Raw genomic sequence first — 25537 nt, 5'->3', positions numbered from 1 at the left:
CTTTTTTCTTATCATGTCATATTTGTCCAACATTGTCATGGATACAATAAATTATTATTATTTATTTATTTATTATTATTTACTTGCAGAACAATACCAATCAATGCAGAAATTATTTGGGATTGAGGCAAAGCTTATACCTATGTACATAAATTATCCGTATTGATCTAATATTAAATTTTCGAAGATTCACATGAAATATTTCAAACACGGTACAGGATTTTTTGTTTGAAATTATTTGAATTATAATCTTATCTATGTAGTTTGGATTAATTAAACCTGAATAATTGATGTGTTAATCTTGTGTTTGAGACTCTTTCTTTTCTCTTCGACCTTCGATTGGATATTTTTATTTTTTTTTTTTTTCCAAAGTAAGTTTTAACCATCCAATTTTTGATTATTTATCGAAAACCGATATTTCTTTAATATAAATTCGACGGTGGAAAGCTTAAAGCGAAATTAGCCGCAAAATTTCACATTATCCGGTGCAAAGTTCAGGATTGTTTCTGCAAATTTAAATCCATTCAGTTTTCATTAATTTGTGTAAGCTTGGGCCTGAAACTTCGCTTGTTTTGAGTGAAATTTTTTAGTTCTCTGTTACAAATCTTCAAGTATATATATATACGGGTCTGATTAGGTACTATTATAGGATCTTTCATTTCGGTTATTCATATATACATTACACTTCGGTTTCAAATCTTATAATTTTTTTTTTTTTTTGGCTCTACGTATTTTTACCTTTCTTCGAAATTCATACCTGCAGTCTATTCGGGGTCTGTGAACAGTTCTGCAGACACGTTTTTTGCCGCACCCATCGACCGTGACCAGACCTCTTTTCTTTGTTTGTTTGCTTCCTGTACCTATACCTAGGTAAATTAACCGATCGACCCTTGCAACCCAAAACGAGTTCTGAAGTTATCTACTTACCTACCTACCTACCTGCCTACCTATCTTTTTGCTTGTCGGCACAAGTTTTCAGAAGATTTGCCCGATCGACGAACGGGACCCTACGAAACGGAGAAAAATAACGGAACAGGACGAAGGAAGAATTTTAAGAAAACGGCACGAACTTACACAGAATTGGAAAAAGTGTGAACAAAAATATATGGCCATTTATAGTCAGGAGTTTGAAATTTGATTTATGTTCCTCTGATTGTCTGTAATTCTTTGAAAAGTATTCTAAGCAAGCTGTTAAAGTATTATTTTTGCCACTTTTAAAATGGGGCATGCATCATTTTAATTAGTAAATAAATTTGTGTCGAACAAAACACAGTTCGAAGAACATTTATTCGGGCAAATTATCAGCAAGTATGATTCCCCGAATTAAGTATCATGCCGGTAAAATGCGGAAAATTTTACACACTCGAAACCGTGGGGAATCCGACAAGAACATGGAAACTCACCGCTGCAGGAAAATTGCTCGTACAAGTAATGGAGAGAAATGTATTTTAAGATTGAACGTTGATTCAAATTCCCGAAATAGCTTATAAACCGCAGTTGCAGAGTGTCATCTTCGCGATGCATCGTGTAACGGATGATAGTCGACGCCCATTAATATCTGCGCGTTTACTCCGGAGCCGACAAACATTCACCCAAGAAAGTTATTAATTTGACGTTCTAAAATGGAATTGTCAGTAAAAAAAACTTGAATGGCTGGAATATTCTTTTTATCACACGCGCATGCAAAGTAGGGCCTTGCGGAGCAGTTTGGCGAAAAGAAACTGGTCAATTTTATCTCAGTGATGTAAAGATGGATTCGCGCATGCGCAGTCCAGGATTGCTTCACTTTCATCCCTACAGGGAAGAAATTGGCCATTTGCGGTCTACAAACTGCTGCGCAAAGCCCCGTCACTTTTCATTCGCTTGTTGAAGAAACTATGGTGTTAGACGCGGGTCAAAAGTTGGTAATCGTAGCTTGTGTGATTGCCGAATTTCGTCCTTTGTCACACAATGTACTGTTGAAATAACGAGGAATCAATCGAGATAGCTGGAAGCAACCTAAATCGTTGCGAATTACTTGAAATTGTACACAATGGTGTTGAAAAAATCGTCCGGAAAGGGTTGCAAATCATGAGAATCATAAGTCGTGCCTCAAACGCCAAATGGTTTAAGTACATCACATTCCATTGTCTTCCATCTTGTCATGCGTTGTCGTTGATTTCCAGTTTACCAAGTGACTTCCATTACTTCCGAGCATTCTTATACATACGCAGATGATTTTCTGTGATTGTATCCAAATGGGATATCACTCGAAATAAAAACTAACACTCGAAATCAATGAAAATCGACGAAAATCAGAAATTGATAACAATCAGTCGAAATCAATATCGATTATTAGGAATTATTCATTACGATTTCCAAGTTAATTACTCCTCGGAGCATCCTCGTCGCACCTTGAATGCCATCGGTGTAGCTGACATCGTGATTAAGGTAATGTACTACTCCTACCTTTACCGACCGAGCAAACTCACCCCCTTTATTCCTACATTACCCAAACAAACAAACGGAAAGTTTTCCAATTTCGACGATGCATCGCTCGCGTAAAAGGGTGAGTTTTCTCGGTCGGTAAAGGTAGGAGTACTGCATGACCTTAAACGGCTCGAGTCGCCGAGACGCATGCGCAGTAGATCCGCTTTCCGGCGCGAAGAGCACGTGAGTCTCACAGGCCGATGATCTCACTCGCAAACTGCAGCGGTGGCGCTGCGGTCGTTTCGGGAACCTTCTCAGTGGTTCTTCCAGGCGCTGAGAACACGGTTTTGCCGGGTCCACGACGGCGGGAGGAGGAGGCATCGCGTCGCATTGCCGGAAACGTCGGGCGTTCCTCGCTCTGCGGTCTTGGATTTCGAACTCTTACGAAGACGCAAGCTTACCGCGTGCTGTGCCCTGGCGAATAATTCCCTCCGGCACATGTCGCGCAGATTGATATTCGCTTACTCTTGGTCTCTCTCTCTCTCTCTGCGCACTGCGACGCGTTTTGGCTCACGTTTTTCCCCCTTCTGCCCCGGCCGCATATATTTGCCAATATTACATTCCTTTCACACGTTCTTCTCGTTCCTTTCGGCTCGTGCATTGCTTGCTCACTTCCGCTTCGCTTCACCGCGATCGTTAATTCGCGTTCATGTTGAGGAAATCTGAACTTACTATGTTATACGTTGCGCACTGCCGTACCCGTGTAACAGCCTGCTGCACGGTGTTCCGTTACAGAATCTGCAACTCTGCGATGAACTTTATTTTATGGGGTAATCGTGAACCGGATTCAACAGTTGATTATCTTCTACCGCTGATGAGTAGTTATTTATTTATTTATTTTTTTTTTTTTTTTTTTTTAGGAAACGACACTCGTCAAAATCTAAGGTTTCAATTTGGCCTCGGCTGAGAGACTGCCATTTTCAGTAAATGTTTATGCTGCTTTTTCTTTTTTTACTTTTTTGCTTCAAATTTAACACGCAAAGTATTGTCCGCAGGCAGAAAGCGAGTTGAAAAAAAGGTGTGAAATAAAAAAATTGAAAATCCCATCAACCAAACCTGTCAGAAGTCGATATTCTTTGCCAGTATAATTTTTAAATTAGATTGTTATTCAAATCCGATGTTTTTTAGAACTCAACTCGTTGATTCCAGCTCAATAACTGGTGAAATGATTTGAAATCTTTACAGTTTTTTTCAGAATTCATACGTCACACCTTCAAAGTCGATAAAACACTTAAACATTGCATATGTTTACTTATATTTAATAACAAATAGCGGGATATCGGTAACCAGGCTTCCGAAAGTTTGGCGGAAAAACGTATGCGATGAAATTATTGAGAAACCTTGTAGTGAGCCGTTTTTTCGTGATGTTCGAGGAAAACTTTCCAAAAATTTCAATGTAATCGGGTCATAAATATTGCAACTATTAATGATTTTATGAAAAACGCTCGGGCGCGGGCAGATTTTTTTTAACACTAACACGATAACAAATTGCAAAATTTATTGTAATTTAATTACTTACAACATTTATACCGGTAATCAGATTCCTCTATTATTCTTCTCGCAATTAATTATTGTAAGAATTGTAAGAATTGTAAATAATCATTAATGGCGCCGCCCGGCGGGACTTGCAAGAAATATGAAACATAATCTTAATGATGCCGGAAGGCTTACAGGCCGTTCACGATTTTGATTTAACCGAAAATTTTGAATAAGAAAATTATAAATAAATAAAAGGTTAAACCACCTGCATTTTTAGTTGTAATAGAAGATTAAGGGATGATTTTGTTTTAAAAATAAGCGTCCCAAAAAGATCTATCGGATCCTTCAAGAGTATTTCTGATAACTTGAAAATTGACTTGGATATTTCCATTCGTTTATAAGCCGAAATTTTACTTCCTTGAAAAACACACTTTCGGAAATAGAAGAAAAATTTTTTTTTAGCATATTCTGAATGCGGTTACTGAAAATTATTACCGTGATTTTTTGGCAGCCTGTGGAGAATCTGCAAAGTTCATCGAAATATACCAATATAGATGAATGATAAGGAAATAAGTTGTGATGATCCGAAATCTCGTAGGTTGGTAAATATTAGTTGTTTTTTGTTTATCAACTCTTTCGTATCTCGAATATTTCGATTAACTTATTTAATAACGATTTCAAGGATATAATAGGTGTGAAAAAATTGCATTCGATATTGTTGTAATTTCCTATGTTAGATATAAACAATGAAAAGTTTCGAAAATTACTCTAAAGTCGTTAAGATTATCGGTGTAGACAAGATTTGTGTTTTCTCACATTGACAAGATCTTGGGTAACATTCGTAGTGTGCAAGATAAAATTATATCTAGTAATTATATTGGCTAACTTCTGCCGATACACACATTTTCGATAAAGCTTATAGAGTTTTAAATTCGTTACTGGCGCTTATTATTAGCCAAATTTGTTTAATCAAAATTCAATAATTAAATGATAGAATTTTTTCAATCGACTTTTTCTACAAAAGAAATCCAAGATATTTACAGCTACGTATTAATTTGAAAAAAGTTGCATAACAATGATAATAACATTCAACTTCGAGCAATTTTTTGTCACGTAATTTTTCGGAAAGTAAAAAACGAACCGCGATTCTCATCTTCGAATTTTTAGTAACATTCGAAATTGCCACTTTACTCAATGATCCCTGTCACGGAATAACAGAATTTAACGTGTCAGGCTGTTTTTGCATGTTGCTAAATTTTTTTAAACCCGAAGTTGTCACGGACGGTACAGGAGTTCAATCGTGGTGGCAAAATGGTTTTTAGAACATAAAAAATTCAACAAATGAGCTTTTTCGTCGCTTCCATCTTCCTGTTTGTACTTTCTCTATACGTTTTTGATCAAAGATTCAACATTTTTCACAATCAACAAACCGAAGGTCTTTCCGACACATTGTGCACGAACGACGAGTCGCTATTCTTGATACGGTATGGTATACAATCGTTGCGAAACGTGGTGCAAGCTATTGTAGACGGCCGTCGTTCTACGTCGCCAGTATTAAAACACAGCCGGCGTTGCAGGATGTGGTGCAACTTTTTGCATTCTAGTTTTTCGTGTAGGTTATAAGCCATGGCGATGAACGGGACGCACCCCAGCCGTTTTACGCCTTCGTAACCCATTCCAACGTATGTTATTATACGAATTACGTCCTACGAGATACGGTTCCGCCTCTGCCCGTCCCGAAAAGTACCTCTCCATTTTCTCTTCTATGTCTACACAGACATTGCTTTTCCTACAAACAGTTATTTACGAACATAGATTGAAAGGCGTGTTCACCTTATTATTTGTACATCTTCAATGAGGCTTGGAAGCGAATCTTTTACTCTACAATCATTTTTGTACGGAGATACTGTAAAAGGGCCACTTTCGCAACGCTTTTAATTTAAAAATAGATCGTGATTTCAAATTTCAACATTCTCAATCGTTGTGAATATATTGAATTACTGGAGTCTTGTCAGGTTTGAGGTTCGTTACATCGATTCGTTAAACGGAATTTTTTTCAATTTGAATTTTAACGTTGCTAGTTTGTCTTCAATTGAATTCTTCAATTTTTCACTTCTCGGACATTTTCGAGTTACGTAGGTACTTGAAAATTTCAAAAACTCTCTTCGACATTCATCCTTCTGCACTTGGCGTAAGGACCATATATGGACCAATTTGGATAAATGAACATGTCGTGATTAGAAGATTCTTAGCACACCAGTGCAAGTCTACGCGTGGCACGATGAGTCAACATCTAACAATGTGCAATGCTGGAATATACCCAGACTGTGTCAGATATCGTATTGTTTGTCTGCGTTGTCACTATCATCCACTTCAAAATGTCGATGATCTGTATTATCCTTAACGAATTATAAAGTGTAACAAGCTGTAGTTAAAAACTGTTGTCTTTATCGAGTTAACAAATAACTTGCGATTCGTAAAGTCAGAGTGTGGTTTATAAAAATATGAAACAGCCGGTCCACATTTTGTCAGAAATTCCATTCATCTCATTCAATAAATTGATCGCCAAAATACCTTTAGGCCGTCAAAATACCGCATTGGCTTGAAATTCACGGCGAACAATGTAAGCGAATAACCAGTTTTAAAATTTTTCCAATCCGCAAAACAACGAATTTCTTCAATTTAGGTACTTTGGAATTCTCGTTGTAAAGTAATCGGGTGAAAACTTGAATTCTGACTGTAGAATTCATGGAAAATTCAGGGAATTCGAAATTTTACTTTTCACAGCCACTTAATAAAGCAACCTTAAGTCGACCTCTACCTACCTCAAACCTCACGCTCTACATTATAGTGTTGATCAATGGCTCTGACGTGGCTACATAGTTTCATGAGTTTGGGATCCCAAACAAGAATACAAAAGTAAAGAAAAAGAAAAAGAAAAAAAAAATACAAAACAAAAGTCTCAGTGACGCAGCTAAAAATAAGAGGATACCGTACAGTCTGTCTTTACCGACCGCGTTGAATTTCACTTATTTTAGCTATTATAAAGGCGTATGCCATGCATTGTCGGCTCGAAAAGTCGCGGCTCGCTAAACGTTACATGTAAATTATCCCGAGCATAAATATACGAAAAGTTTTGCATCGCGTAATAGTAACGATAAAAAAAAGTGTATTCTCGTAATTTGAATTGCCATACGAATCGCAGGAATGAATGTATTTTCTGGTAATATTCTTGCATGCCACAAGTGTGTTTTAAAAATTTCTCATTCGGCATTGAATGCAGTAGAACTTGACTGTCTGCCGAAATTTAACATCAGTGGTGGATGAACTATACGATAATAGTATCCTCTTAAGAGGATGCTGTGGTCTGTCTTTACCGACTGAGTGAAATGTCACTTGTTTTTTACCAGTAGCACAGTTCACGCAACACCGATGTGAAAATGTCGCAGTCAGCGCAATTGGGGTTTTGAATGAAAGTTTTTTTCTTTCCATTTTTAGGGGTGCATAATGCAGCGCAAGCCAAAATAATGAGGACGTATTTTTTTGTTTTTCGTTAAAAATGATAATTTTCCATGTCATAGGTGATTGAATTTCATTGATTTTAATATATATAGATATATATTAACGTGGGTGACGTCACAATGTGATAGTTTTCAATCTGTTATGTTAACGGCAATTTTGATTCAATCGAAAAAATAAAAAAATACGTCCAAAATATTTTTCTCCAATCTACAAGAATGTGAAATAAAAAAAATTTCATTATAAACCCCAATTCTACACGCAATTCGTTGTGTGTCAAAAAACGTTTTTCTAGATATTGGTTTCGGCATTGGGTGTGAATTAAGTAAATAATACTGTGGAATGTTGATAGTAGTTGAGATAAATGACATTCAACACGGTTGCTAATTTTTTACTTGCACTAAATTCTAAATTTCTACCACAGTTTACCTCTCTCGTCGCAAAATCATTGACGTTGGAGCGGGGGGATGAGTCCATAAACTTAATGTCACCATGCCCGATTACATGCCTAGGTTTTATTTGTTAAAAACAATAATTTTTTTTCTCACTTTTTCTTAACACAAACGAATACTGGACATAGGATAAACATTTTTTTAGCGCCTAAACTATTCGTAGCAGAGGTTCTTGCCCGCGGAGACGTTTTTTTTTTTTTTTTTTGTTCAAAATAACGAGATCTACGATATGCAAAAAATTCGAACCAATTTCACTGCAAACCCAATTCCGATAAGATTATTGCCGCACTGAGATAAATTTTCTCGAGCTTTTTGGGTCCGCTACGCTAACTTACCATTTATTCAAATATGCTTAGGAAATGGAAAAACAACTCGGTCGATAAAGGTAGGCAGCGCGACACGCATTCCACAAACTTTGACCGCACGCGTTCGCTGCGGCACAACTTTGACCTTGGAACCGTGTCTGCGTGTCCATGCCTGATCCCTTGCCCAATGAGCCTCCTCTCACCCCCCCCCCCCCCCCCCCCCCGCCATATTCATTTCCTCGCTATTTTCACCGTCTGCGACCGCGTCTGGCTCTGGGTCTGAGACTGGGCCCGCTGTTGCGGCGATAAAAAGATCCGATTGTTGTGCCTTTTTTTTTTTACTCTCGCTTGAAACCCTAAACCCTCCAGCCAACCTGCCCTCTTTGTTTCGCCGTCGTAACCCGTCTTAGCGTTATTCTCTATGTCCGTTCAAGTCGTGTCGTTGCATACTTTTGGCGGAAAGTTGCGCGAAAATATCGTCGATTCGTATCTTTTTCAGGCATACTTTTATTCGCGATAAATTCAATCGACGTTCGTTGTACGATGAGACAAATTTCTACGTTAGTTAAATCTGTGAAAGGCGCAACGATATTCGCATCGTTGTACGGATAAATTGTACTTGTATAGGTTTTAACAGTTATAATAATAATCGTTACGTACAGATTAGAATACCTTTCTAACGATAAATATTTCCCCAGACTTTCAATGCTGCGTTTGACCGCAACTTATTGTTTCAAATGTTTACACGGTTTTCGTTTCCTGATTACATTCACAGCGAATGGGACTGATGTCATAGAACAAATATACAAGACGCGACGAAAAATTTTGTTGCCACTGATTATAGTTATTTAACGAAACGAAATGGCATACTTATTGTTAAATATTGTATTGATTTAGGTATTTATTGTTGAAACTGCCTTGTAATCAATCTTTATCGATTGAAACTTGAAGTGTATCGAACGTTCCTACTTGTAGTACCGTAATTTCTGTTGATGGAAAAATATGGTAATATAGACAGGAAACATTTGTGGAACGCAAGTCTCGATCGAACGATGTAGCTGTGAATAACCTGCAAGTAAAAATAATAAGAAAGGAACTTATCAAATATGCACACAGATTATTACAATGTCCATGATAGTTTTTTCCCATCGTTTTCTTGGAGCAAGATTTTATTTCCTGGCATGTGTTTGGTAGAAGCAAAAATTCAGCAATCGAGGTAAAACTAAAACTCGCTTAAAGGTAACAATAGCGCTACGACGCGGTTTGCTCGACGATAGATATATTAAAAAAAAAAAAAAGCAAACAAATATGAAGCGTGCAGGAAAAACTAAACCGTGTGAACTTTGGATAGATGACTGAAAAATTTGTATAATATCGTTGTAATCAGTTATCACGATGATATAGATCGTTGCTTAAGTAACTGTGTCAAGGCAACATAACTTCGGAGATAATGTAACGATACCGGTGCAACAATCAGCGAACCCGACTTTGGGCGTATAAAGTTAAATGTATCTAATCTTTCGTTTGCAAATAGTATTCTAGACACATTCTCGAGATCATATTCAGCTATCAGCTGGCTGGGATCGCGATAAGAGTGTACGTACATCTCGTTTGCAAAATTCGGCTCTTCGTCGTCTTCACGTTTTGCTTCTTTTTTTATTAATTCTACGCTTGTGAAATAAAAGAACGCTATGTTTGATGTTTCATCTATTTCTAAGGCGATGCGAGAGTTTCAAGTCTTTTCAGCAAATTTCGCAAATTGCATGTACGATATTAAACTTTTCCTTTTACTGAACGACAGAATCACTTCGAGTTTTGAAAAATGACACGATTAAGTTCGATAAATTCACACAAGAAATGACATAACCTAAAATCGAGTGAAAAATAATTATTTACAGTGTTGCCAGTAATTTTTTTGAACTTCTCTACGTGACTGTACAAGCACAATTGCACCTGCTATCATTTAACAAAGATTGAGAGGATTCTGTCACTCAAGAACGAAAAAGAAAAAAGTGTAAAATTTGATATTCCCTCATGTTTACGTGTTTTTAGATTATCAAACAATTGAATACGATGAACGTTTACAGGCTTAAAAAGTTTACCGCAAATCCCCCGTAAATGGAAAATAACAATTTCACTGTGCACAACATGCTCTAATTGTTGGAACATAATAAGAAAATCATCACTTTTCCCAACCAGGTGTTTGTTAACTTTTCTTCCTAATTCCTAGTTCAACCTCAAAGATAGTAATTTGTAACAGCTGCATAATTTTTTGCTCTATTCGCATACAGTTCACGAGCTACGCTTACTGTAATCCTAAAATACTGAATTACGAAACCGAGGTAATAATAAAAAAGAAAAAAAAAAAAAAACAACTTTCGAATAGAAGAAAAAAATAAATAAATAAAATAAAACACGGAACAGAATTCGTAGCGATGAATTATTTTCATTTTTCCGAACACTAAACGAAAACCTAGGTGTGCCAGATAACCGAAGTAATAAATTTTATTTAACACTCGTGTATAATGTTTAAGCGGCGGCGGCCGGGGGGGGGGGGGGGGAGAAAGAGAAATAGAGAAAAAGAATGAAATTTATGTGGTTCGAAAATCGTAGTAAATCGTCCACGTGCGTTGCCGGCGCAGAATGTCCTTGGCCGCATTTTCGCACGCGAATTCTATTACCAGCATCCCTCTCCTGCGATGACGGCGTGCTCGTCTATAAAGTCTAATCGTAAAGATAAAGATATAACAGTCAGCGCGACCGCGACTGAGAATAACCGGGTTTTCTCAATCGATTCTAAGGTCCGATTGGCTACGTATGCCGATCGATACGGTTGACAGGGTGCGGATTAGAACGGTCGATGTAATTAATTTACAGGCACTCGTCGGCTGACGCGAAAATTGATCAATCTTGATTCTCGAGCTATTACGTGTGAATAATCAGGGCTATTTAATCGATCTATAATCAGAACGTCGCACTGCCCGTGGTTCGAAAAGATTGTTACATCGATTATCCCTGCGATCAACGATCGATATGTCACGATTTATTTTCGTTTTTACCAATTTTTATTTATTGTGAAAATTTAGCTTATCAACATTCAATCCTTGTATACTGATACGCCTAGCCGTGCCTACGTTATTACTGTAACGCGATTTTATCTCAATTCCGACAAAAGTGCAACGCGTGATTGTTAGTCTAATAGTTCCATCGTACTTCCTCGTATCGTATCGCATACCGAGAGAAATTTTTAGTTCAGATCACCGCTCGGTCATTAACTGTTTTCATTTTTTAACACGATCGAAAAATACAGTTCTAGGTAGAAAATGAAAATTAGTTTTCTAGCTGTTACCGGAAAGTCTAGTGTCCGTTACTATTCTTTCTCATTACGATCACTGTTGCGAAAATTTAATGCCTGTTCAGCAATAAATTGACGTTAAAGCCTTATTTTAAATAAAAAATTAGAGTACACCGAACAAACTGATTTTACGTTGCAATTGCCAGAAAAGGATCGACAATAGCGCAAAATGGTTACGTGTACATTGTTTTTCGTAATTCAAACAGCTTTTCTAACGATACCTGTTTTACTGTAATTTTTCTAGTTACCGTAACAAATGAAATTTTTCTCAGTTCATTCAATTCGTAAACAACCACGCGCAGGCACAAACAAATTTCGACGCATATGCGTCTCCGTTCGATGATAACAGACCGTGCATCTAATATTAGAACGTTGTGTACATATTTAAACCAACTATAAAAATATCATTCACCCTCCGATAACTTTTTCATCGTTGTTATTTCACACTTATAGATATACTTTTCTGGGTCATTCGACGTTCGGGACTCTTGGGAAGTTGAAAAAAACAAAAAAAAAAATTGCGATTATAAAAACAATAGCGAACAAAGAGGAAAAAAGAATTGCAACGGAGCAACGTAAAGTCGTTAATTAATGATAAAAATTGTTTTACCAAAAGGTGAGCGTGCTTCTCATAAGTTTAAATGTCTGACACGAGTCGGTTCAGCACCATAGATTATTTACATCATCGCGTTTAGACTGTCATTCTGTTTTATCGATTTTCCATCATTTATCCTCGCCAAAATGTGTTGTTAAAAATGAAATTCAAGTATAAAAATACGACTCCCAAACGAATTATGAATGTTGGCAATTTCTCGCCGCATCTTCAATGACGTAAAGTTCCATCCGCGTGCCGATTCGGACAGGTTTACTCAGGAAAACCGTTTTTATTTATCCAGATATTTTATGTTCTTACGCAAAGTTTGCGTAGCAGCTGCAGAATCCGCCATACCGGGTGTTACTATGCGAGTATTGTATGCTAGATAGGCGCTTCAAGGTTTCTTAATTCTTGACGAGGAGAAAAAAAAAAAAAAAAAAAAAAATTAGATTTTAATCTTAAATCAATATCTCGCACCTGGCGATACGAGATGGCCACTTTTGAATCAATTGAATGTACAATATATGTTCGCATAATACGTGAAGCATTCTCTGTGAAAAGGAGAACGTTTCAGCCTTTGGTTCGGACGGACTTTCTTGCCTTTTTTTTTTTATTTTTTTATTTTTTTTTTCCAGTCGTATTTTAGTTCTCGATCAGAAGTCGTACCTTAAAAGCGTTTTTTAATTGAAACTCTGAACTTTGTTTATAAATTTTTAAAATATCGCGTTTTTTTACCACCATCAGACTCATCGCGCCAAGTAAATGAAAACTTGGATACCTCTTTTTTCAGTTACTCTTCGTCGTAAGCAAAAAAAATATACCCCTTTCAACCTGTACTACACTTTATATTTAAACGATGTGTCTGATTTTTTGGCGCTATTAGAACGAAAGTTTTTTTTTTTTTAGAGATTGCTAAGAGTCAAAATTGTACTTTTGAACAACGTACGTGTTCAGTTATTGTATATATTTTTTTTTCAAACCTTATGTCAGCTTTGAAGGTTTTAAAATCAACCGATTTGGTGGCGATACGATCGCGAAGCATGCAAAGATTTTACGCCAATTGATCGAGAAAAATGTCGCTTCCGAAAAAAAAAAAAAAAAAACCAATTGTTCTAACATTTTCCAGCGTGCTTATTTTGGAAATAATTTCTAATGTTTTGACGCTGAAAAGAATTTCTTTGTCGGTATCTTAAATTAAATTTCGAACCGGATATTTAGAGTCTGTATTTTTTTCTCCTGCTGTCAGCTAAAATATTTTTAACAAATTGTTTGCGATCGTAAAAAAAGTGAAATTAAAATAATTCAATAAACACAAAAACCGAGGAAAATTGTGGTCAAAAAATGTATTTGGTTACAGATTTTGATTCTGAAAGTCAATATGAATGAAAAATTTACGAAAAATTTTAATGACTATCATACGTCGATATATACTTTTCTGTTTTTTGTTTTTTTCATTATTAACGATTCGCGTCTCGTTTCTGTTGTAGGCGGTGTTGGACAAACGACTCGATCACAGAGTAGATTCGATGCTGAAGGCAGGATTAGTCGAGGAACTGCTGGATTTTCACCGCAGATACAACGAGGGAAGGATTAAGGAAAATGCGTGAGTATAAAAAATGAGTAAGAAATAAGTAACCTGTTATATCAACATGTGTGTGCAATTTTTCGCACAAGCTGATAAAAATATTGGTAGATTGTTCCAAGTTCAGTAAAAAAACACTCAAGTCTCACGGAAATTTTGAGAAGAATTGTAAGACAATGGAAAAAAATGAAAAACAGGGTCAGAAGTCTCGAATCTTTCGCTTGTGAATAAAATCTTGACGTGAAGTTTAAAATTTTATGATATTTGCAGATCAATTTCCGAATATCCATTTCGGTTATGAAAACTTACACCGATGTCGATTTTATCGCCTTTGATCGTACAATTTAGAATCATACCAAATTAGTTTGAAACTTTATTCCGTGAATTGTCACTGGAAAACCATATTGTAAAATTAAAAATTAGATAAATAAATAAAAATTCTATTCTACGAATATCAATAATTCCAATCAGATATAAATTCTATAAAGTCAAAACTTTTGACGATCTTAAAATATTCCGCGTCTTAATTTCAAGAAATGTTTCCAAAATTCAGAAAACTCTCCAACCGATTCTCCTCTTTCATTAAAATATCCTCAATTCTTTTCAGGCTTATCGTACAGAATTTATTATCAGACCCGGCACGTCCCTCGCGAGGAATAAAAAATTGAGAGCGAATTATTTATTCAAGGCATTCCTCCTCTTTTTATTTTCCCTTCATTCTTACCAATCACTTTGAAAATAATGTTTTCGTTATATATGGGTCAGACCGTAATATTAATATTTACCGTAGGTCAAACACGTCTGTGCAGTCCCCTAAGATTAATATTTATCGGAGAGGCCTGGCTGTGTTGGCATTGTCCAAACGTTACGCCTACTTTACGTATTCCCACACTATTGTTACACGGGAAGTAAGTCGACGGTACGTGCTGGCGATGGAATTTCCTTACAAGGCCAAGGTGGAGGTTGGAAGATGGAAAAATTGCCACTTCCCACTTTCAGAATTAGACTTGACAAAACTGCAGTAAAATTACAAATCGCAATAGGATTAAAAAGCGACGGATACTTTACTTGCTTTCTAACTACACATTATTGAATAGAAAAATTATATTTAAATCAATATCGGTTACGTTGAACGTAAAGAATTTCGACCTCGGATTTCCCTTGTCCTTTTTCTCCGTCGAATTGACAGTTTTGAAATTCCAGTAACCGCTGTAAGTTACTTTCTCACCCTTTACCTACCTCCGTTACTTGCCTAGCTGCATATTCTACTGATAAACAATGATATTCACAATGAATTGATTACCTTGGAGAATTTATTTAACTACAGGGTGACCCCTGAGTTTCACACACACGTTGTATCTATATATATATATACATACAAGTTGGGTTATATCAAGTTGTCAGAAACACGTCGTATTGTTGCCACAGGTGTATGTATTAGTTAAATTCCCCTCGTCAAGTAGATTGCTGGAAGTGAAAAAAAAAAAAGAGAATCGAAATCCTATAATTGATACCCTTTTTTTCCAAAACTCCGAAACCCAGATACGTAATATTTCGTGGGAGATTTGCGACGAATAATATTCGGCGATGAAGTCCAACTTGCGATATGAATGATAACAAGCTGCTTTACACTGACGATGAGTTAACCCTCGAACTTCCCGTTCTTGCACCGCGGGTTCGAAGTTCGCAGGAAAAAAATATTAATATCCGATTGGAATTTCGTACTACAAATTCGGATTCGAGATCAACGATTTGAAAGCCCTTTGGTTTCATGTTAATATACGTGAAAATATTGCGACCGTTTTATTATTTTGAACCACTTTAATGAATTCATCGTTACGAATTTTGAAAGTCCGACCTTGGATTCGTTATCACTGATCCAAGAAACCTTCGCCTACTAATTTCTACCAAAATCCAAATATGTTTAAAAAAGTCGAGAAAAATTTTGAACGGCTTCTCGTGAGATATTTCGTATGATTTTAAACGTATGTATAAAATCAAAAAAAAAAAAAAAAAAACATCGGCCAAAAACAGGGTTTTTCTGAACTGGGGGAGTTAAAGGAAATAAAATTGAATAACAATTGTTATTTGAATATAAATTATTACTATTTAATTCGAAGTAATATTAATTTCAAATTCCCTGCTCGCTCCGCTCGCAAGTCCACGCAACTTCGGAAATACTCAAATAGTATGGAAATTGAACAGAATAACGTCGAATCGGTTGAAAACGTCAAGGATACAATTTAAATTTTACCCCAGTTTAGAAAAAACCTGTTTTTAGCCAAATATTTTTCTTCTCGATTTTTCGATGCGTTTAAAATCATATAAAATATTTCACGAGGAGCCGATCAACGTTTTTTCCACGTTTATCACTATTATAGAGTAGATTCTGATGATTGTACAAAATTTTTTTAATATCTCTAGGATTTGTGAAAAAAAAATTAGAAACCAGAATATGTCGAAATATCATGTTATTCTAACAGACAAAGTTTCGTGATCACAGGCAGCCCTTCCCCTTGGAATAAAGGGCTCCGATTGGGCTCATCATTTTTTTCCATTTATTTTGAACCAAATTAGGTGGCAAATGACAAAAAAAAAGTTGTGTTAAGGGGCAGTCTAGTGTACACGTGATAATAGTTTCCAACTTTAACCACCATTTTGGCCATTTTGTAAATAAATATGACGGTGGTCCGAAAATTTTCGGAATTACATTGACGAATTCGTAAATGAGAATATCTCTATTTGAAAAGATCGAAATTTTTTGCAATTTGAAACGTGCAACGAGCATTCTATTTTGCTATCTTAGTTGAAACAATCTTTCGGTGCAATATCAGAGTTCTTCTTTCTGTCGAAACTTTTTCCGTTCTTTGATGTGTCCCGAAATCTGTTTAACAAAACATTTCCCACGAGGTTCCAGTCGGGGCCTCGCCGGGAATTTCGTAGATGATCGAAATGATTTTTTCCCACTCTCTATGGGGAAACTTTGTCAAGCTATCCACGCTACGCTTGAGAACGTTTTTCGAACACTCAACTATAAAGAGTCGCGCCCTCACGTCCCGATCCTTGAGCTACCGAAAGAGACACTTTTTTCCTCGTTTCTTATTCTATTTTCAAAAACTTTTGGTCTGTTAAATGGCAGGATTTGACACTGATTTTTTCGTATTTATAATTTGTTTTTTCATTAAAAATTTCTTGGGGCAGAGTATCGGATCACTAAATAATCCTGCTTATAGTCGGGATGAAAATTATTTGCATTTTTATTCGTGAAGGTAAACATTTTTTTTTTTTTTTGTTTATTATTTAATGCTGTGTCTATCAACGTTTCCGGAAAAAATCAACCAAAGCAAGGAAGGTTCGCTGGGTAATGCTGCTAATAAGAAAAATTTTTATTCATGGATTTTTGTAAAGTTATAGGATTCTTTTATTCTAGGCCTGTTAATTTTTTTTTGCATTCGAGAAACATGAAAAATTCACAACTTACCGTTCCAAATTTTGAAACTTGAATAATTTAAAAGACTCTAATACAAATTTATTCAATTTTACAAACGAGTCTCTTTTATTGGATCGGAATGGATCATGGACGTATGTAATCCGATTTTTATATCACCACAGAAAATATTCATATTCGGGAAAAGTGTGGAAATCGACTAAAACATGAAGGAAAACAGAATTCAACAAATCTCCCTTTCCACCATGACATATCTTCACTGTATGATATTATTAGTATCAATTGTTTATCCGTTTGAGAGCGTTTGCAATATATATAAAAAAAAAGAATTGCGGTTACAGTCTTTTGTTTTTACCTTCCACAATTTTGTTTTTCACAACATTTTCGAATTTTCACAGATTTTGACTTATTTATGCGTTTCCGTGGTTTTCAGAGCTTTTGCTAGAAAAAAATGGCACTTATGACCTTTTGTTCTTATCTTCGATCATTTTTTTATAAAATTTCTGAATTCTTACAGATTTCAAATGCGTTTCAATAGTTTCTAGAGCGATTGCAGAAACATAAAAAAAATTGTTGTTACGACCTTCCGTCTTGATCTTTTTTTTTTCACGTATACTTATTAATGGAAAAAGGTCATATCTGCTTTACATACGATCTTTTGCCTTTATATTTTCAAACGTTTGATTTCGACTGAATCATACGTTTGGATAAATTTTTTTTTTTTTTTTTTTAAATTATACGCCCGTTTGTCACTAAAATCGCATTTTTGGCGGTTACGACCTTATGTAATTAGACACACGATATATGTATCGCCTTATCGAAGATGTAGACAATGTGAAGAATTTTTTCAACCAAGTTTCACGACGCTGGTGTTGAAATAAAATAATCAATGCAAAATGCCGCGTATCAAAATCGGCATTTTTTTCTTCGAAACGTACGAATTATTACGTGGCTTCTGTACGGCAATCGCATACGTGGATATTATAAAACCGTTCGAGAAGCATGTTTGTTATAAATATTCAAACTGCAAAATTATTAGGCGCCACCATCACCTCTGTGTACATATTTGTTTAATACCATACCAGACATCACGTGCATTAAACAGCTGTCGACCAAACAGTTTTGAACTTCCCTTTCTTCTACCGCCTCAACACCTTATTGTCAGATATTCCACGCTCATTATCCTCACGCATACGTTTTTCCAGCGGAGTAGGTTATAACTTTTGACTAGTTATAACTATGTAACGACTATAAATGCAATGCGGTTATTACAGCGACGCATTCATTTGGTCGAGTTTTTATACGAGCTTTTATTTTGTTTCATTAGTCTTACGGACACAGGTTGAATCGTTATAAAATTTGAAACCGGTGATTTAATGAAATTTGTAATTATTTTTACAGACCCAAGTTCTTTTTGTGCATGAATTTTTACTGCGCGTTAATTGTTTACTTAAAGCTCAGTTCACAACGAGACTGGGTTATTTTTCTGCCGATTCTCTCTTCTTAAAAAGAATTCTTACGAGTGTAAATTCGGTCAGGTAAATTTTTTTTTTTTTTTTTTCTTAGGGAATGTATTTCCGAACAAATTATTACAACGATAAGCTCAACTGCTGTAAAAAATTCGTATTCAATAAAGTTTGATTCAAAATAAATTACGACTATGCTGTAATTTTGTAAATCTTTACGCACCTCGTTTGTTTGTCATAAGTTTTTTAAAGTAGTAAACGTTTACTTCGCTAAATCGATATAAAGAACTAAACATTAGACCTTGCTACATGTTGATCTTGAAATTAAAGCATGGTATTCTTCAATCACTGTTATTAACAAGTTTTTTTATATTTATCTTCTATTACATCTTCAAAAGTATGCCAAAATAAAGGTGTCCACTAATTTCTAGCTTTTTACCGGTTAATTTTTTTATCTTCCTCGTTTCAATCCAATTTGACTGGACTATTCAGCTGAAATTTTGAAGAACGTCCGCCGTTAATTTCTCTCACTTTTCCCTCAGCCAGAACTGCATATCCTGGTAAGCAATATGGGGTGGGCCTGCAATCTGATACCTGCCTGGTAATACGATAACGAAAATTTTTGGACTTGGAGCAATGATTTATTATCCTTCTCATTTCCCACGGAAATGCAAGGGTATAAATGTGTAGGATTCTATTTCCTTTCCTTGTTAAACACTTTACAGGTATAATAATGCCCTTTGTACTTCAATACACGTATATCTGCGCGTAAGCGCGTATCTACCTACGTTGCTGTAACAAGGCACAACAATTGACAGTGCAGGAGCGTGACAAAGGGGTGGCTGTCGAAATCCTGCCTGACAGCTTGCACTTTCTTACGTTTTTTTTTTCTTTCTTTCCTTCTTTCTTTTTTTTTTTTTTTTTTTCCTTTTTCTCGTTCATTGGATCCCCGGACCTTTACCTCCGTGCATTGAATACCCCTGCCGACTCGCTAAGAAATGTAGAAATATTTTTCACAGCCACAGAACAGCGTCCTTCGTTCAATTAGAGAGACCGGTTGGCCAAAAATCGATCATTGTTATCAATTTTACCACGAGATTGGTCGAGCGTTGAGTGTTTGCAAAAAGTATTTTAATCGTAAGCTGCGATCACTTTAAAAAGGACAAAAATAGAAAATACTCGAATTATAAATAAATGCGATACAAATGTCTGTATCGATTTCATCTCGAATCGCTTCGGAACTGTTGAAAATCTGTTAAATCAGTTTCACTCTACGATCGTCCATCCTATTCAGAAGAATATTTTTCATCGTGTCATTGTAACAGATTTTCTTTTAATCCGGAGTCAATTCAACATTGCCATTTATTGATCACAATCGATACTGGTGAAATGTTGTCAAATTACTTATATATCAATTAATATCCATACAATGAACGACAAGTATTCAGTGAATTTTTAGAAAATAATCTTCCGAATGAAATTAGTCATCACGCATTGAAATCGAGCGAATATCCGCACGCGTCTATGTGGTTATATAACGTTCTTATACAGAGTGTTTCCGAGTAAACGCCGCAGTATGTTGGGTTGCCTACCACTAAGGGGAACATACGTTGTTACGAGTTTATCGGCAGGTAGGGCATTTAATTTATAACCTTATCCTAAAGCGATCAGTCATCGCGTTTCGGAGTAACGTTGAAGTAATTATACGACCTGACTCGACCAAAGAGATTATTACTCGGTAAGTCTGTTTTACCGATATTTGTTCTCCTTAGCCGTTGGCAACCCAACATACCGCGTCGTTTACTCGGAAACATCCCGTATTTAAAGTTGATATCTGCTAGCAATTTCATTCAACTTTACACCTTCATCTTTCTCGCTTATATACATATAATAGGTACTTAAATTGACAATCAAATGTATATATACTTGCACGCGTGGAGCATTTTTATTTTCACATATGATTCATTCCACGTCGAATTTCAAACCGCACCCTCTCGAAACGATCAGGTATGAAAATTTTATCAAAGATCGTTGATATATTGTCTTTGATAGGAGAAAATTTTGCTGATTCTTCTCGCGAACTTTTATGTCATAATATTTTCGGACTTGCACAGAATCGAAAGCTGAAAAAAAAAACCAGCTAAATAGTCGCGCACAGTGATCTTTAAACTCTCATATTTTTAAACTTATACATCGTAGAAGGTTCGAATAGGGCTCACTTTCAAGATCATAAAAATGTACGTCATGATATCTATATAAATTACACTTTCCTTGCAAACAAACTTGTTTTTTCATTGCTATAAACATTCGAATGGATTTTTTTTTTCATGATCTACGCTACCCGAAATTTGAAAAAAATACCAGTTTTTTCATCGTCCAATTTCTAACAGAATCTGAAATTTTCACGATGGAGAAGCGGCGGAGAGATGAGAGAATGGAGGATGGAGAAACAGAAGCGTGTGGTTTGACATGGAATTACTCATATCTTGGATTTCGAAAAATCATCGACGTGGTTATTTTTGTGCTTTTTTCCTGTCCCCGATGATCTCTCCCACCCCGTTTTTATACGAATTTTTTGAAGTTGATAAACGCCGATTTTTCATTGCTTCCTTTTTTCACCGACGAGCCTATTTTTGTCCACCTGCATTTTTTTTTTTTTTCATAGAGTGTGCACTATTCAGTCTTGATATTTAGTTCTTTGCAAAAATATTTTTCCGTCTTCAGCGACTTTGGCAGGTGCACGAATAAAAAAAAAGAGGAAGTAGAAACTAAACATTTTCCGCAGGCAAGTCATTATTGTAACAGTTTTTAGTAAACCTTCGACATCATCGATTTTTCATTATTGTAACCGGAGTGTCTCAATATTCGAAGTTCGTCTATTGCGGTATCGCATAACATTCAAAATTTGGTAAAACGTACATTCGTAAAAGCAATAAATTTAATATCTTCACGTCTCTTGACTCTAGAATTATAATCATCATCATCCTCGTCATCATCATGATTATTTTACATCCAACGAATCCGTCAAGCTTACTTTGAGAAAAAGACAAAAAAAAAATTTGCAACATATTGCCGAAAAAAATTACAGAGATCATCGAAGATACGTATAGAGAATGATAAAAAGTAAGTGCGAGGCACTGTTGAACAAACTGCTTCAGGTGATTGAGAGTCGCCAAAAAACTGGTCCCGAATGAATATATTATATATACATGTATACCCAAATGTACATACGATTACTCATTTTTATTGGCTTTCGTTTCTTTTTGACCCCGCCTTGTGAAATCGTTTCGTGTTTTTGTACGTGCCAAATTTGGTTGCTCTTCGAACACCGTCTGCCTGCATATAATCGATCAAGGTTGAAATTTTCTCACGAAGTCCAGTTACGCACCGTGCATCTATGTATATAAAATGCTCGACAAATATTTTGTAACATGGACTTGTGCCGAATGAATATTACGGAGGTTGGTTGATAAAAAATTTGCAATTTTCATTAATTTCACTCGCTAATAGTCACAGATTGAATATTCGTCAAATCGTTACATTTGTAAGCTACGATGATCTCCCAAATAGTTAAGTAGAAAATAATGGAATTATAAGTTTCAGTTTCAGTTTCAGTTTCAATCCCTTCAATGTTGTTAGACATTTAGTACATTTTGCAGGTTATTGTTATCATAGATATGCATATCTACATGTTATAGCAAGCGGTATTCTACAATATTTAAGTTGTTGATTGATAAAAGGAGATTTGAAATGACGTTATAGCTCATTCCCGGAGTAAGTAATCCAAAAGTCTTCAATGGCATTCACTCAAATACATATATCATCGTCTTAATCGATTGACGGAAGCCGTTGTTAATTCTGCTGAATTTAAGTAGTAATTTTAATCAAAACCCGTGCTATAAACCAATTAAACAATGTATGTGCTGCTATCGACCTTTTATTATCAATGTATTTAATAAATATTCTCAACGTGATAGCAAAAAGAAAAACAAAAAATTGCTGGGTTTGAGACAGTCGCGTACGATGCATAGCGAGTCGGACTGCTTATTTTTTTCCGTGTAATACATTATTTCATACGTCGTATCTCGCCGATTATGTAAGAAATTTTATATCTTCGAGTACGGCGCCCAACAATCTCGCATTCCTTTATCTGACTGAGTCGACCGTTATTCGATCAATCACGTTATTCAGCTGTAATCTATATTTAATATCCGTCAGCTTTAATTGTCGTCCGGATTTTGCACAATTGATTCTACGTTTTCTATAATTGTCTCGGGGAACCTACCATATGCATTATGTCACCACTTTTGTTATTGCTATACATTGCTGTACACCGCATACACATTGAGGGACATGTGTCGATGGTGATGTGTAAAAAAATTGTTCGATCAATCGAAATAAAAACAATTTGTGTTTTTGATCAGAAAATGTTGAATGCAGAATTTTTAAATACCTTCGTCTGCATTATTCAAAGAAAATAATTAAGGAGAACATATTGCGAAAAATTGATGAAATACAATTCCATGGAGCGTCAATCGGAAAATACAGAAAGGATTCCTAGAAGGGAAACGATCCGAATGACGATACTCCGGCAGATAGGCAACCGAAGTTACGTGTAAATTTTCGTAGGATGGTAAACATGGAACCGTGCGCGCGCAGCTATCGCAATTGACACGAATTCCGTTAACAGAGGTTAGTTCGAGCTTTAAAGTATTGTGTTTCGTAAGATACCCTCTAAAATCACGCAATTTCGGAAAACTACGCAAAACTATGATACTAATGCAGCATCGAATCTAATAAATTTAAATATGGTTGTTTGACGGCCTGTGGGATTGAAAACGGCTTCGTTAATATGGCAAATTAGTCGGAGAGCTCGATTCTTTGAGGAAACAGCGTCACGACCTGAACTAGGTCGAAAACTGTACCAAGAGACTCACCGATGGAATTTGCAAGGTCATGGAGATGCCATAATCAATCGCTGATCGATGTCAAAATGCATTCAACTTCGTTGTGCTGAATCCAAAAATGACTTCGCTTTTCCTTCATCGCGTAATCTTGCAAAATACAAGATGTTTAGATAAAAAAATAAGCATTACTAATAATTAAAAAAACCACCATTTTATTACAATGAACTAAACAATGCTTATTATAAAATTAAACGTTTTCTGTTTCCTTCTTTGTATTTAATCTTGAGTCTCACTCTAATACGTATTAAATGGAAGTAAGAAATCACTCTTGCATAGGATTTTTAGAATCAAGAATAGGATACCAGAATTGGAATTAAAAGGGAGTTTCAATGTAAATGAAACTACAAACACGAGTTAAAGAAAAAACCTGACGCGATGGAAGTCTTTGAGTATTTTTTCCGGTTTCAGTAAGTGAAAATATATAAGAAACGGTATTATAAAAAAACTGTGCAATTTATTGGTTACAGACTTGTGTTTTTGTCCGAGTACTCATTAGGTCAATTGCAACTGTGACATGTTAAAGGTTAGGTTACTGGCGCGTTTTAATTTTTTATTTCAATGGATTTGATTGTGATCAGGCAAAGGAATAGTACATTATGTATCTAGGGCGGAAAGTGAGCGATTGAAACACGCACGAGCGTATATCGCTTTCCACCCATGGTGCACACGGTACTTTTAGTCCACAAACTGTGTTTGCCTTCGAGTTTGCCTTCGAGTGCACTACACAACTTCATTTTGCGCCCGGCATTCGTCACCGGTCGGGAAAAGGCCACTTTTCGTGCACTTTACATGCACGAAAAGGCATACTTTCGGTGCAGGTTGGACAGAAATAATATTTTTCTAACAATAAGTTAGTATAAGCTCCGATCCATGGTCAACAATGTCTCGGCATCTACGTCAGCAGATGCTGGGCCAGCTTACAGATGCTGTTGCAAAGCTGCTACATAAGACACAAGACTTGAATTGAATATTTGAACTTTTATATCGGACTTGAATCAATTAGAAAAGACGCAAAAAATGCTAGAAATTTATCACACATCCCCGTCCATCGTCGACTCAGGGCGTAGATTTATATTCGGTAATAACCTGAATGACGCGAAAAAATGAAACTAGTATTTAATATACCCAACTTCAAAAAATTCAACAAGTTATATGTATCGTTTTATAACCATATCTGTAGTCAGTGAATGAAGAAAAATTTGTTTACTGCGGTTTGTGAATTTTTATTTAGCATCGTACAAAGTGGAGAAGATCATCAAGAGCTTTCAACTAGTTATCAGCGTATCGCCGACCATTTCGCGGAAGTGCATCCAAGTAAACCAAATCCTCCAACGATCACAAATAGAAAAATGTTGTTGAAGCTTCGACGAGCAGGATACGTTGATCAACGTTCAGTAAAACTATATCATCGTCAGATGAGCAAGAGGAGCCAAGAGGAAATCCATCATTCTTCTTAAAACTGAAGATGACGGGAGTCAGTCGACTTGAGGTATCTCTTTTGCCTGGTGGCAATCGAATCCATTGAAATAAAAAATTGATACGTGCCACTAACCTACCTTTAGTATGGCGCGCATGTAATCGATCTACGAGTACTTGACACATCGATCAGCGGTTGAGTATGGCATCTCCTATGACCTTGAAAATTCCAGTGGTGAGTCTCTTGGTACAGTTTTTGACCTGGTTCAGGTCGTGACGCTGTTTCCTCAAAGAATCGAACTCTCCGACTAATTTGCCACTTTAACGAACCCGTTTTCGATCCAACTTGCCGTCAAACAGTCATGTTCAAATTTATTAGATTCGATGCTGCATCAGTATCATAGTTTTGAGTAGTTTTCCGAAATTGCGTGATTTTAGAGGGTATCTTACGAAACACAATGCTTTAAAGCTCGAACTAACCTCT

General features: G+C 36.0%; 1 protein-coding gene across 3 annotated transcripts in view; it reads left to right on the top strand.

The window, feature by feature from the left end:
• Window positions 1–25537, top strand: part of LOC124297587 (tRNA dimethylallyltransferase) — a 119962-nt gene that overhangs the window by 87706 nt on the left and 6719 nt on the right. For 2 of the 3 annotated variants that reach the window (XR_006906638.1, XM_046748773.1), the window contains exons 5-6: window positions 90–140; window positions 13662–13777. Coding sequence is in view for 2 of the 3 variants with exons in the window: in XM_046748773.1 (XP_046604729.1) it covers window positions 90–140; window positions 13662–13777 (167 nt within the window). In the remaining variant the exon portion in view is untranslated. The remainder of the gene's footprint in view (window positions 1–89; window positions 141–13661; window positions 13778–25537) is intronic. The other variant, XM_046748774.1, reaches the window with a different exon arrangement.

This window comes from Neodiprion virginianus, chromosome 2 (assembly GCF_021901495.1).
Source record: "Neodiprion virginianus isolate iyNeoVirg1 chromosome 2, iyNeoVirg1.1, whole genome shotgun sequence".
NCBI lineage: Eukaryota > Metazoa > Arthropoda > Insecta > Hymenoptera > Diprionidae > Neodiprion > Neodiprion virginianus.
This window is presented reverse-complemented; position numbering and strand designations above follow the sequence as displayed.